This window comes from Phoca vitulina, unplaced genomic scaffold (genome assembly GCF_004348235.1).
Source record: "Phoca vitulina isolate PV1807 unplaced genomic scaffold, GSC_HSeal_1.0 scaffold1, whole genome shotgun sequence".
NCBI lineage: Eukaryota > Metazoa > Chordata > Mammalia > Carnivora > Phocidae > Phoca > Phoca vitulina.
In genome coordinates, this window is record NW_022589704.1 from 19534919 (window position 1) to 19549644 (window position 14726).

General features: G+C 53.7%; 1 protein-coding gene across 7 annotated transcripts in view; it reads left to right on the plus strand.

Moving 5' to 3' along the window:
* The window catches only part of TNS1 (tensin 1), a 201539-nt gene that overhangs the window by 156672 nt on the left and 30141 nt on the right, over window positions 1-14726 (plus strand). For 5 of the 7 annotated variants that reach the window (XM_032402452.1, XM_032402457.1, XM_032402465.1 and 2 more), the window contains 2 exons: window positions 10489-10685; window positions 11660-11735. The exons of the other annotated variants lie outside the window; for them this stretch is intronic. In XM_032402452.1, the coding sequence (XP_032258343.1) occupies window positions 10489-10685; window positions 11660-11735 (273 nt within the window). The remainder of the gene's footprint in view (window positions 1-10488; window positions 10686-11659; window positions 11736-14726) is intronic. 7 annotated transcript variants of the gene reach the window in all.

Below are 14726 nucleotides of genomic sequence, written 5' to 3' on the forward strand. Positions count from 1 at the left end.
GAATGGGCTTATGTTTCTGGAGGGAGGATAGGGAATGTGGTGACCAGAGAGCTTATTGGGGAGATCAAGGCAAGAAATGGCAGAGTGTGCAGGGCCATGTTGGGAGGGACAGGAAGGGCTCCCTTCCTTCTTATGGGCCTAAGCCCATGACCATTCCATGGGGGCAGCCACACTCGGTGAGAAATCCTGTGGGTTTGTTTAACTGTGGAGGTGAGGCCAGGCAGGGGTGGACTAGAGACGGGGGCTAGGAGACCTTGTGCCAAGCCCCTCAGCGGACAGGGTGGTGGGAGCTCAGGGAGGAGAAGAGGAGCCTGGGCAGCTGACTCTGCCCTCCACCCCTCTCCCTAAATGTAAGGGAAGCTGAGACACCATAGCAGCTGCAGGGAGAGAGGGAGACCCCTACGTGGGGATGGATGGTGGGTTTGGGGAAGCAGCTGAGGGCAGGCTGGCTGGCTATTAGGCTGGGTCCGGGACCGGGGTGTGGGGGCAGGGATGCCCTGCTGTGCTTCAGAGCAGAGCACGGCCCCGAGTTCCACTCTGAGTAACTTCAAATTGGCCATGAGGAAAGTATTTATGTCATGGAAATTGGCCATCAGGGATTCACTTCGCCTGGAGAGCTGGTCTAGGAGCACATCATTGCTTTTAGCTGAGAGTCAAAACACAGGATGAGTAGCTCTATAACTCTAGAGGTGCTCTGAGTAGCTCTATAACACAAGGTGGGGTGGTCCACATGGGGCTGCCATCTTCTTTTTCCCACCTCTGGGCTCCTGAGAGAAGGACCACTGGCTTCTTTGTCAGAGATTTTGTTAAAGGGAGAGAAGTGGGGCTCTCTTAATATTTTACAGAGATGAGGTGGCCTGAGGAATAGTAACACTCTAACCTAATGATGAGCAGATTCTCTGGGGAAGCAGAGTGAATTTCCTCTCCCCTACCAGAAACCCCTCTGTATAGCTCTCCTGGAGCTTGCTCTAAAGGAAGCCATACCTTAATGGCTCCAGAAGGATGCCCATCTTGTAGTGCATCTCCCCTCAGCCTTTTATCTCTTACCAGCTTCTGAAGTCGTGACTGTCAATATCCATATCCTTAGCTGCCCCGGCTTTGGCTGCCAAGGAGTCATAGGGAGGGAGGGATGTTGGTACAATGTCTCTGTCCCCAACCCTGCTATTGTCTTCTCCACCAACTGTGAGTTACTCAGTCAGGAGAAGGGATGAGATGTATAGAGGGGACAGATATATTTGGTCCCCAGGGCTATAAAGGAGACTCCTTGGTCCATGCCCTGTCATGAAAGTATTTATGTCAGCACAGATTCCTCAGTGGCCCTGCAGAGTGTCTGCAGTGCTTGTGTAAGTAAAGGTGCAAAGGCAGGATCATTGTGTACAACAGTCTGGGAGTCAGGGAATAGGCCAGTACCACTTCTTCCTGCTTCTTCTGTGTTCTTCTGCAAGAAGCTGGAACATAAGCTTCAGTATGAGTAACCCAGGAAGCTCAGATCTGAGGGAGAGCCTCTTTGTGGCCATGAACTTGATCTGGTTTCTCCTGGCTTTTCTCCTGCAGTTCTGCCTTTTCTTCTTTGGCTCAATACCTCCTCCATACCTCAATACTATATCCCTGGCTCATTCCATTTTGATCCAACAACTCCTTATGTCTTATTTCAGCTTAGATCTCAGAGAATATAGGGGTAGTTTTCTTAACTTGATAAAGGGTAGGTACCAGGAATCTGTAGCATACATAACACTTTCTTGTGAAACATTAGAAGCATTCCTGGTACACCAGGGACAAAATAAATATGCCTGTTATCGCCACTGTCACTTGTATTAGATATCTTAGCCAGTGCAGTAAGACAAGAAAAAGAAATAGGAGTCAGAGTTGTTGAGTCCATGTTATCTTATGATCCTGATTCTGTGACTGGACTGATCTCAGATGTCTCTAGAGGTAGAGGTTTCAATGCATGTTGGAGATCAGATGCGCATCTTATCTTTAAGGAGTCTAGAGTTTAGTAAGGGGAGAAAGAACTGGAACTTTAAAATGAAGTCATTCCTAATGAGTGAGATATGGAGAAACTTCTGTGGGAGTGAAGAAAAAGGAAAGATCAGTGTCAGCTGAAGAGACGGAGGAGTGTGTTGAGTGTGGGTTTTAAATAGAGCCTTGGGAGAGGAATAGGAGTTTGAAAGTGGGTGGGGTCATTGGAGAGACAGGATTCTTAGTGAAGACAGGAAAGCATAAGTGTTTGAAGAATATAGTAGATTGAGAGCATATAGGCAGTGGCCTGGGACCTGCCTCTGGTTGGTCTTAAAATATCAGACTAAGGAGCTTGAATCTTATCTAGTGGCAATGTAGGAAGCCATGGCCATGTTTCAGTTGGGAGTATGCCATGATCAGATCTGTAATTTAGGAAGATGTATCTGGTGGATCTGGGCAGGGAGGAGGCAAAATAGGAGAGATTTTGAATCGGGACATGTAGTTGTTTATTAGGTAGACTGGGTTGGGGGTTGCATTAGGGTGCTGACCATGGATATGAAAAAGAAGAGATGGGTGCCAAGGATACCATGAGAGTAGAACCAGTGCGCTTACAAATTGATTGGATGTAGGGGTGAAGGAGAGGAAGACATCAAAGATGACTGTGAGGCTCCATGAATAGGAACAGAATGCTAGTTCCATTAATAAGCCAGGAGTTAGGAGAAGAGGATTTTGTGGAAGATGAAGACATCTGTGTTCTGTATGTTGAGTCTGAGGTGACGGTGGAGCCTGCAGGCAGGAGCGATGTATGGAAAACAGCTAAACATCTGGAACTGGAGCTTGAAAGAGTGGAAAGAACTGTAGGTTTTGGAGTCATCCTCACAAAGACGTGGGTTAAAGCTTTGGCCATGAATGAGCTATCTATATCAGAGGGCATGGAGAGAAAAGAACTTAGGATGAAATGGCCATGAGGTGAACGGAGGGGAAGGGGGCTGAGAAGGAATGTTCAGGACAGTGAGAGAAGACAGGGACAGTGGGTCACCACAGAAGTTAAGACAGAAAAGGGTTTCCAGGAGGAGGGGTGGGAGGGTTCACAATGTCACTGGAGAGATCATGAGGAGGAGGACGGGGAAAAATTCACTGGGCTTGCCAATTAGGTGGCCCCGGGAATTTTCAAAGACATACTTTCCGTAGAGTGGTGGTGACGGAAGCAGACTGCAGGATTGAGGAGTGAGTGCAGGGAGGCAGCGCAATCAGGATATCAACTATTCTTTTGAGTGGTTATATGATAAAAGGGAAGAGGATGGTAGCTAAAGAGTGTAGCAAGATATGGAGAGCCTTTTTTTTGTAAATATAGGAGCCATGAGAATGTTTTTAGAGGAGGAGGAGCAGAGGTTGAATATGGAGGGAATAGAAAGAAGAAAAAGATGGAAGAGAAAGAAAGAAGTTGCTAGAATAAGACCAGTAAGGAAGGAAGAGGGGCTCTAGGCCTAGGAGCGCAGGTGGATGATTTAAGCTCAGTGAGGAGGTGGGATACCTCCTTGTGAAGTAAGAGTAAAGGATGAATACAGATATAGAGAAATACCTGTATCAAGCTTCGGGACCTCAAATTGAGAACCCAACTTTTACCTTTCATCGTGGAAAGAGGAGATGACATCAAGGCCCATTCAATCATTCATTCGGCATGAATTCCTAGTCTGTGTTAGTCTGGGCTCTGGAAAAATGGCGGTAAACAAAAGAGGTAAAAACCCTTGCCTTCATGGGGGAGATGGACAATAAACAAATAGCAAATACATATATAATATGTCAGATGGGTGATAAGTGCCACAGAGATAAAATAAAGCAGGAGAGTGTCAGTGAGGGATAGAGGGTGGGTGGGTGGTTGCACTTTACATAGGATCAGGGAAGGCTGCCCTGGGCGGTGAGGGAATGTGCAGACGGAACAGCAAGTGCAAAGGCCCTGAGGTCGGGCTGTGCCTGATGTGAGGCTTGTAGTGGGGCACAAAGTCAAGGAGGTGATGGGCCTGGGGGCCAGCTTGCAGGGGGCCTTGTAGGTGCTTCTAAGAACTTTGGCTTTTACTCTGTGTGCTGTGTGCACAGTAGTGACATCATCTGACTTGTTCTAAAAGGATCAGTGTGGCCAGGATGGAAGGGAGAGAGACCAGTGAAGAGACTGCTGCTGTTGATCAGAGTGGGGGCTGTGGAGATGGTGAGAAGCGCTTAGATTGTACACAGTTTGGGAGGTGGAGCCATCAAGGCTAGACGTGGGGTATGAACAAGAAAAGTCAAAGACAACTCTAGGGTTCTTGGCCTGAGCAACTAAAGGGTGGAGTCGCTCTTTACTGAGATGGGTAAGCATGTGGGAAGAGCAGACTTGGAGGGAATGTCCGAAGTGTGATTTTGGCCATGATAGATTTGAGAGGCTCTTGAAACCTCTGCGGGGAGAGGTTGGAGCTTAGGAACGTGGGCATTACGATGCCAGTACATGAGGTTGCCTGTGTACGGTGTCACGTGAAGTGTGGCACGCATGATGGCACCTGGGAGGGAGCACACATAGAAAAGAGGTCCCAGAGCTGAGTCCCAGAGCCTCCCACATTTGGCAGTTGGAGGCACGAGGGGGAAGTGGCCAAGAAGCTGGTGTGGAGTAGTAGTTTGTGAAGCAGAGAGTAGGGGAAGGAGCAGGGTTTCCCCGTGCGGCCCTTGTGGGGTCAGGGAGTCAGCGAGGGTGGATAAAAGGAGGGCATAGCAAGTCCTTATAGTGCATCCAGGTGGGCTCATTTTAAGGGCCTTTGGGTGGTGCCCAGCAGCTTTGGGCTGGAGTAGAAATGGAAGGGACTCCGGGGAAGAGGGTTGCTAAGGTGGGGGTGAGGGAAGGACGAAGGGCAGGGGGGTGCTAGGATGCTAGGGACTGTGGCCCTTGGACTCAGGCTGGGAGGGTCACAGCTGGGTCCAGGAAGAGGCAGGTGACCACAAGAGGAGAGAGGTCCCGGGATGGGGCCATGCTGACTGTGAGGGCAGGTGAGTTGTGGGGCAATAGACTGCAATCTCCTGGTCCCGGGCCGTCACCTGTTTGCCCCATGCTGGGGTTAGAAAATCGAGAGATGTGGCGTCCTGTGGGACAGCAAGAGGTCCACCTGCCCACTGGAGAAGCAAGACCTTGGATGCACCCTCTCTTCTTGTCTGACACCCTCCCACCTCCCTCCAAGCGTGTGGCCCGATCCCAGACTCAGAACAACTAATCTTGATTTTCTCTTTGTTTTTGTTTTGTTTCGTCTTGTTTAATGCCTCGTCCCTTGTGTCCTCTGTGTGTCCTGTGTCCATCTGTCCCCTGTGACGCGGGTGTGGTGCCTTCCTTGCCTGGTGTCATCCCCTCCCCCCTGCCTTCCCTTCCTGCTTGCCCCTCTCCCTGCCGGTTCCCCGGGGTGGGGGTGGGCAGCGTACAATGCCAAGCTGCAGGGCATGGGGCATACCAGCTTTCGGCTGCCTCCTCTCCACCGGCTCCGATCTTCCTCCCTCTCTGGTTGGTTCCCCTCCCCACCTTCCCCCTTATAAGTCTCTGGCCCTCATTGTAGCTCTCAGCTTCTCTTCCCTCTTTCTCATGGACCACTTCTTCCAACCTTTGCCCACTCTCGTCCTCGTTCATTTTTTCCATCCCCCTTTACCTCTTTTTCCTCCCCCTTCTATCTTCTTCTTTCCATCTCTTCCTGTTCTCTTCACCCCCTCCTCCTTTCCTTACTGGCCCTCGCACCCACTTCTCTCTCCTCCTCTCTCTAAACCCTCTTCCCCTCCTTTCTGCATGAGCGAGTGCTCCCACTTCTGCATGGACACAGGCCTGATGCTTTTGGCTTTGGCCTTACTGATAGGAACACGGTCTGGGGTGACTAGATGAACTTTCAGGCTCCCCATGGACACACAGGCCTTTGCAGTGAGTGTGCTTGGTGAGGGCGGGGACAGCCCGCTCTCCAGCCACCCTGGCCAGACCACCCTGGCCAGACCGCCCAGGCTGCTGGGCCAGGGTCTCAGCAGGAGCCAGGTTGTGCTTTGCATGGGCCACCAGGCTCATGACAAAGAGTGGTGCCCAACACCTGCTGCCCTGTCCACTCTTGAGTGCGGTACTCTCTGGGGACATGGCACCCCCTCTGACCTCATCCCGAATCTCTGATCCTAGGACCCATGGCCAAGAGTCAGAAGCCCTGGGCATGGTCCTGGCTCTGCCTGTGACCCCCTATGTGACCCTGGGCAAGTCTCTTGATTACTCAGAGCTCAATTTCCTAACGTGGAAAAGGGAGACGTCATAGCCCTGCCACGTGTATTTTGCGTGGTGGCTTGACGTGCCCCAATATGGTGGACCCTTCATCAAGGGTCCCCTTGCTCTCTTTGAGGATGATGCCCACTAACGTCTGCCCATAGGCTGTCAGCTCTGGGGAGGGTGTTGCCTCATCGTTTTCCCTGCACCTCTGAGCCTGGAGGCCCAGGTGAGGGAGAAGGTTGTGCTCAGGCTTGCCCCACGCCATGGCCCTGAGCAGTTCCGGGAACAGGTGTAGGGGGTAGTGGGGATTGTTGACTCTTCATGGCAGTATCTGGTGTTTGCACAGACCCTCCTCTTCCCAGTCCATGGGAAATGGGGAGATGGCTCTAGCAGAATGCCCCTGTCTACCTCCTCTCCCTCCCTTCACCCTTTCTCGGCCCAGTGGTGGGGAGTGCAGTGTTCATTTGGACCTGGGGGGCTGGGGCAGGTCTGGGGCGGCGGGCCTGTCCCGAGGGGAGCTGGCATGGCTTGCCCTGGGGCTGCTAGTGTGATCTCCGTGTGGCTTTCTGGTGCCCTGGCCTAGCAGGTGGCCTCCCGGAGAACCTGGCTTTCGGAGCCCCAGGCATGCTGTCGGACACCCAACCCCGTCGCCTGGAGCTGAGGAATCCAGGCTTTTGGAAATCGGAAGGCTGGAAAGAAGAGCTGGGTCTGTGGGGGTGGACACGGCCAGTCTGGGGGGTGTAGGGGAGGCGTGTGATGAAGCCTGACACCTGGGCGTTTGTCCAGGGGACTCGGGCGGTGGGCGCCTATGCTCTGCCCAAGTGGGTGCATTGATGTATGCTGGGGCTGCAACCCCCAGAAGTGCGGTGTGTGTGTGTGTGTGTGTGTGTGTGTGTGTGTGTGTGTGTTAGGTGAAGGGGATTCATTGCCTCAGGTCCAGTGCACTTCAGGGGAGCCTTGGAACCAGCTGTTCCCTCAAACACAGCACCATCCTGGGGAATGCAGTGAGGAACCGCAGGAAATGGGGCTGTTTGGCACCCTGCTCTTCAGATCTGGCGGTCTGTGTACAGGCCCTCGGCTGAGGTGACTGCCGTCCTCCAGGCGGTGGGGAAGGGCCGGTGCCTAAGTGTGTGAGCAGCCTTCAGAGGACACAAAGTGCTTCTGAATGTTATTATCCAAAAGGCCACTTCCTTGCCATGAGGGCGTCCCCCTCCTCATGCTCCTGGGGCTAGAAGGAAGACATTCCAGAGGCCCTCAACCCCACTCTTTCCACCTTTCTTCATGAGCTTCCTCCAGCCCCGCGGTCTCCTGCTGGGGTAGAGGTTCTGAGGGCGACCCGGACCCACCGCCATTCCTGTGGGTGAAGGCTCTGTATGTGTGTGTGTGTGTGTGTGTCCATGTATGTGTATGTGTGTGCATGCGTGCGTGCAGGGAGTGGACCACATGGACACAGGGGCCTCGACAGAGACAGGGAAACGGGCCAAGAGACCGGGAAAGTCCTGGGGTTGAGGGTGGTGGTGGTGGGGAGGTGGGTGGCGGGGAGTAAGCCTATTTTTACGATCGGTCAGTCTCTGGGACATGAGGGAGGGGTGTTCTCTCTCTCTGACACTGGCTGTTAGCTTGTGTCCAGCCATCCCAGCTTGGCCGAGGAACAATAGGGCTCTCTTCCCTGCCCACCCCCGCCCCGGCCATGCCCTGTCTCCCCTCCCGTAGAGAAGGACAAGGGAGATGGGACATGGCTCTCCAGCACTCTGGGGCATATCTGGGCCTGCCAAAGGGGACAACAGTGATATACTGTGTTCAAAGAATGTGAGAGGCTCTGACTGGCCACTGGTGCCATGGGGCTCACTGCGGGGGGAGAGGCTGTCTCCATGGGAGTGGAATGTGGGGTCTTCCCCCTTCTGCCGAGTCTAGCTCTTTGGGGGTCATCCTGTCCGTCCCCCTGCCTCAGGACTTGAGGAGGTGTGATCATTCTCAGATGGCTGACTGGGCTAGGATCTTGCATCCTCTGCCGTGGGAAGCCCCTCTCGAGCGGTCCGGCCCCTTCCCTGGGCGGCTGCAACGGTCTGCAGCACCTGAACATGGAGGATGCTTCTGGGCACGCCGGGGAGCATTTTCTCTGTCCCTCTGGGAGATTTAGGGCCTTGAATTGAAACAGACCCACTTTTCAAGGGCAGACATCAGATCCCCAACCAGGGAAACCAGCCACCCCTGGCAAAGGCATAGGGATCTGCCAGAAAGAGGCTGCGGGGCTGGGTGAGCCGGAACTGAAACCAGCCCTAATGCATTTCTTTTAACCTTGGAGCTGAACTTAGTTCCAAACCCCAAGAGCCTTTCCCAAATGGGCCTCCTTTGTCACAGTTATTATTAGAAAATCAATGGCTATGTCTGTTTCTTTCTAATGTTTTTGCCAGGAATGAAATGCGCGGCAGCTCTGAACCAGGCTGCCCAGGAGGCCTGGGGAGGAAGGGGCTCGGTGGAGGTGGGAGAAGCGGGGCGAAGGCAGGAAGCCCCTGCAGGCGCAGCATGGTGCTTGGGGGCTGCCGCCTCTCTGACGGCTGGGAGCCTGGGGTGGCCGCACCCTGGGGTCCTGGGCACTGCTCAGCCCTGGGAGAGCCTGCCTGCGTCTTTAGTCCGGGTTGATGGTTGTAACAGACCCATGTTAGGACTACGTGACCCCCATTTTTCTATTTGGAAAATAAGGGCACTTTAAGAGGAGGGCTTATTTGCTTTAAGTCAAGCAGTTTGTGAGTCTGGTTCACTGTCCCCATCCGGGGTTCTTTTCTCTTGGTTGAGATAGCAGGCAGGCTGCCTCTGAGTCAGAGAGAGCCCTAAGTGGAGGCTCGAAACCGCACCCCACCTGGGTCCCTCTGCCTTTGTAAAAGCTGCACTAGTCCTGCTGCTGTCCGGATGGGGTCCCCAGTTACGCGATCGGATGAGTGTGTGTCGGAGTGCCTGTGTGTGTGTGTGTGAGCGTGAGAGAGTGTGTGTCTGTCCCTAGTTTGGCATCGGCAGCCTACTGTTCATGACAAGTTAGGAAAGCTTCCCAGCATGTGATTTTCACAGCAGCCTTAGTGGCTGTACCAGGCCGGAGCGGGGGTGGGCGGGGGGGCACGCGAACCCCACCGTGGAGGGCAGATGATTCAGTCTGGAGGAGGGCTGCACCGGCACATCCCGAGGGGACCAGTGGTGTGCACACGTGCATGTGTCTCTGGGTGCAGTGTGCCACGGGACCGTGTTCCCAGATGTGTCGGCATGAGGCTGGCACGGCCGGGGGCCCCCGTGCCCTGTGGTATGTCCCAGCACTTCCCCTCACTTAACCTGCCCTTCCCGGGGTATGGTGAAGGCAGAGCTGAAAATGTCCTTGCACAAGATTAATGAAGACAAGAAGCCTGTCCTCAGGCTGGGTCTTGGCCTCTGCGACGTGGGGAGTAAGTTTTCTAGGATTCTGGAGCCAGCTCAGTGAGGCAATGGGTTCCGTGCCTCAGCCCAGCTGTGGGAAAACAGAGTGGGAGGGAAGGAGGGCGAGGCTAACAACATGTTTCGGCCTGTGGAATGGAAGGGGATACAGAAAACCAGATGGAGCCCATGACCTCAGGCCCTTTGCCTGCTGATCTGCGGGGAGGGGCGCGGTGGGAAGCTGGACCATCTTTGGGGCGAGACAAGGGGTGGGCAGATGAGGGGCCAGCATAAGGGCAGTTGGTAAGCGTTTTCAGAGGTGCCTGGGATGGAGGTTGGGGAACCCCAGAGAAGGCCAGCAATATTCTAGGGGCCAGCTGGGGCTGGGGACTTCATGACAAGACTTAGTCATTTCTTTGTTCCTTCTCGGGAGCACCATTTGCAAGATGATGCATTATGTGCTCTTTCCAAAGTTCTTCCCCACGGGCCTGATGTTGCTTGTTGGTTGATGCGGTCACCTTGGAGACTGTCTCTCGTCTTTCCACCTTCCCTTCTTTGCCTGGAAGCTCTGGCCCTCTGGCTGCAGGGTTTGAAAGGAGTTGACATCTGTTTCTCGTATCAGCCCTTTGTGCTTTGGGCCCCAACCCTGTGCAGGGTAGAGATTCCTGGTGAAGGCCAGCCCCACCTCACAGCAGATCCCCCACCCTGCAGAGAAAGCCTGCGGTGTGGGCAGAGGGAGGCAGTGGGGGAGTCTGGAGGGGAGACAGGCCCAGCTCCAGCGTGGCCCCTGGCTAAGATGCACTGCCTTCTCTGGGGAACTGGGCCTGATCGATCCTTTCTCGCCTAAAATGCTCATTGCCCTCTGTGCCCTGAATTCCTCCCAGGGGTGCAGGCTCGGGAGAAGCAGCCTGCAGAGCCCCCAGCCCCTCTCCGGAGGCGGGCAGCCAGCGATGGACAGTATGAGAACCAGTCTCCAGAACCCGCATCCCCCCGTAGCCCTGGGGTTCGTTCCCCTGTCCAGTGTGTCTCCCCCGAGCTGGCTCTCACCATCGCCCTCAATCCTGGAGGGCGGCCCAAAGAGGTGAGTCCTTGGGCTGCATCCTGTGGCCAGAGAGAGTAGTGGAGCCCCCCCGAACTATCTGGGAGTCAGATCGCCACCTGCGTGGCCCTGCCCTATCAGGAAACTCAGTCCTCATCCTCTATCTCTTCTCTGGCACATGGAATCTGGCATTTCCCTCCCTAAATAACTTTTATGCCCCCACCTCTTAGATTAACACTGAGATTGAAGTTCCCTCCTTAATTCTTAAAGAGCCCCGCTTAGTGGGGTGGTAAGGGTCCTGGGTATGACACAGATGACCACAGTCTCTAAACTCCAAGCCAGATCATATAGACTGACAAGAATGGTTTTGAATTCTTTCTAGCTATAGGGTTTTCTTGGCAGATCTAACTTCAATGCCAAAATGTTTGCATTTCTGAGACCTGTCTGTAGTTGGGAGGCAGTAGATCTTAGACTTCGATGAGTATAAACAACCACTAGGGAGTTTGTTATAAACGTAGATTCCCAAGTCCGCCTCCAGAGATCCCAGCATATTAGATCTGGGATAGGGCCCGGGAATATGCATTTTAAACGTCCATCCTGGAAGATTCTGATATGAGTGACCCATGTCCAATAAAATGCAGGCTACCGAGTTATTCTAGATATAAATGGCTTTTGGACATCTTTTCTTTCCTGCCTTCTGGCAGGACCCAAGTCCCCCATTGCCAGCCCCTTCTCTTTGGCCCTGTTGGGGAATGTTTCCAAGGCAAGTGCTCCTGATTTCCACCCGTGCTGGACAGTGGCTTTGCAAATAGCCGCTTTTCATTCGCTCAGTGACAAAGGAGTGGGTGGGGCTGTGAATGGCCAGGATCTCCCTTTGACCTTTGTGTTTCCCCCAAGAGGGGTGGGGGGGCGGGGCTGGCAAGGGGATGTGTGGGCTGGTTACCTGGGAAACCCCTGCTCTTCAGGGTCACGGCCACCAGTGGGCAGCGCCCCCACCTCCTCTTCTTCTCCTGCAGCCCCATCTGCACAGCTACAAGGAGGCCTTTGAGGAGATGGAGGGAACCTCCCCGACCAGCCCACCGCCCAGTGGGGGTAAGAGCTCCTCACTAAGCCTGTCTTCCCTGGGTGCCCGCAAGCTGTGCTCTCAGCCCCGGCCTGAGTAAGCACCCCGGGTTTGGGGGGAGGTCCTGGCAGAGTTGGGCAGGGCCAGGATCTGTCGCTCCTGGTCCAGATGGCTCATTTCACTTCACCTTCCCTGCCCTACTCCCCTTCCTTCTGTTGTCCACATGCACACATGTGGGGGTGCAGCAGCTACGGGCTTGGGATCCTACCGACCTTCTGTGGGGCCCCTGGACTCCCAAAGTCTGGAATCTTCCTAATCGTTGAGAGGTTTTGCATCTTGTGTGCCAAACACCACCCCCGCCCCCATCCTAAAGTGACTCTTTGTGACCTGCTGGTGTATCTCTGAGATATCCCTTGGCCTTCTTGCTCCAGACCCCCATTTCTGTCTACATCTGGACACCTCTTCCATTTCAGGCAACCTATTTAGTTTCCATCAGGGAAAGAAAGGCCCAGAACACTCAGCCTGTCAGAGTCCCCAGCTCATCCGTCCTTGGTCTCCAGGCAGGAACATTTAGTCTCTAGCCCCTGAGGCACTCACTGGAGAGGCAAAGCCCGGAAGGGCAGAGGCATTTCCACACAAAGAGAAGACCCGGATGAGTGCAGGGCTGGGGTAGTGTACTTTTTTTTGGTAGAACAGACAGGGGGAGCTGGAAAAGGGCAGCTGTGGGACAGCAGTGATGGAACAGGACTGAGAAGGACTCAGGGTCCCGGTGGCAGGCCCTGGGGCAGCAGAGGAGGGAGAGCCCAGGGAGGGGAGGAGAGTGAGGACTGGAGACCAGAACTGGCGGTATGTTCTCCTGGGGGCTGGCTGTCGTGAGGGAAGAATGTGGCCCCAGAGCCCCGCCCTGTGCAGCAGAACATGTGTGGGCTGCCGCCTGGGGCATGTGGGGGTCCAAAGCTGGGAGTGGAAACCATGGTTCTCCCCAGGGCAGTGTGGCCCAATGGAAATCCAGCCCAAATCACACTTGTGATGGAGCATTTTCTAGTGGCTGCATTGAAAAACATCATAGGAAACTGGAGAAGTAAATTGTAATATTTTTTATTTAACCCCAAATGTCGAAAATATCATCATTTCCATAGGTAGATCAAGATAAAAATATTAATGAGGTATCTTACAATCTTTTTTAAAAAAAAATTTAGATTCAATTAGCCAACATATAGTACGTCATTAGTCTCAGATGTAGTGTTCAATGATTCATCAGTTGCCTATAACACCCAGTGCTCAATCTTTTTTTAAAACTGTAAAAAGAGGCTGGTGAAATTACTTTTAATAGGTTTTTATTGAATTTGAAAGAGCTATAATACTATCATTTCAACATGGAATCCGTATAAAGAGATATGTTGCATTCTTGTTTCATACCAAGTGTTTGAAATCCGGTGTGTGTGTTACACCTAGAGCGCATCTCAATTCTGATTGGCCCCACGGCAGGTACTCTCGTGACTACCATATTGGACGGTGCAAGCCCGGGGCGGTCTGCTGAAGAGGCAACTCCGTGGCCTTTTTTTTATTTTTTATTTTTTAAAGGTTTTATTTATTTATTTGACAGAGAGAGAGAGAGAGAGCATAAGCAGGGGGAGTGGCAGAGGGAGAGGGAGAAGCAGAGCCCTCCTGAGCAGAAAGCCGGATGTGGGGCCCGATCCCAGGACGCTGAGATCATGACCCGAGCCGAAGGCAGACGCTTAACTAACTGAGTCACCCGGGCGCCCCCTCCGTGGCCTTCTGTGACTCCCTGGAATCGCTCTCCCTCCTGGGGGTGGTCTTAAGCATCCACCTTCACACCTGCTCCGATTGATTCACTGTTGGTCCAGTCAGCCAGGATCTTGGCCATCACCCCGTGTGGGATGGAAGCCACGTGGGCGGAGCTAGGGTTAGATTTTGCCATATGTGTCTGTTCCCATTCTTCTCTGCCTGCCTTTGCCAGCCCTGCTGCCCCAGTGGGGAGAATAAGCAGAGGTTTCATCAATGCACAGGGTTGGGAGAGAAGACAGAGGCGGAGAAATGCGAGGAATCCTGCTCTCGGAAAGCAAAAGCCTTGCTTGGCTTCGGGGCCGCCCACTCGTCTGCCTTAGCAGAAGAGCCAGACGCCTGGCGATGGGGCATGAGGGACTAGGCAGCTGGAGGTGCCGGAGCTGGGACCAGGAGAGACCTCCCGCTGCCTCTTCACCTCTCCTTCCCCTTGGCTCACTGGCCCACCTGTACCTCTGCTGCCCCGCCTGGACCAACCCACGCACGCCCGTGGGTTGGAGATGCTTCGAGGGCATTCCATGGACAGTGGTGGTCTGTGAGGCTGGGCTCATTCCTCCATAGTTAATTACATTCCAGTTCGTTCATTTGACAAACATTAATAAGTGCTTGATAAGGGTCTATTGCAAGACACCATTTTCAGTAATGGGCAGGGGGGCTGGAGGGGGGCAGAAACCGAATCTGTGTGTGTGTGTGTGTGTGTAAGGGGAGGGAGGGATAGAGACATGCAAGCCTAGACCTACCTTATTACTGGGCTGTGTGCGTTTGCACACATTTGTCCCCTCTGCTGTGTTTGTCCACTGGGCATCTGAGGATGGTGTGAGGATGGAGTCTGCCCCATCCCGACCCCTGTGATTTCTCACTGTTGCTGTGTGTACCCGTGCATACACCCACATGTGCACAGATAAGTTGTGGATGTTGCATACAGTGAGAGATTGTAGCTTTTTGTTTCCTGCAGGTCTCTCTGTCTTTTGAGGAAAGGAGGAGGGGTCCGGGGGGGGGGTCCTGGAGCTGCTGTGTGGGGGCCAGGCACCCGAGGGCCACACCTGGTCTGTTGGGGCCGTTGGTGTGTGGCGGGCAGGCTTGGGCTCTGGCGGACCTGTGCGGCTGCCTGTCCTCAGGGCCCGTGGCCTCTGCACACTCCCAGTAGCCGTGATAAGAGACACAGAGCTCTTTTCTTTGCTTCTTAGAGATGTGTTAGGAGACACAGCAGCTGC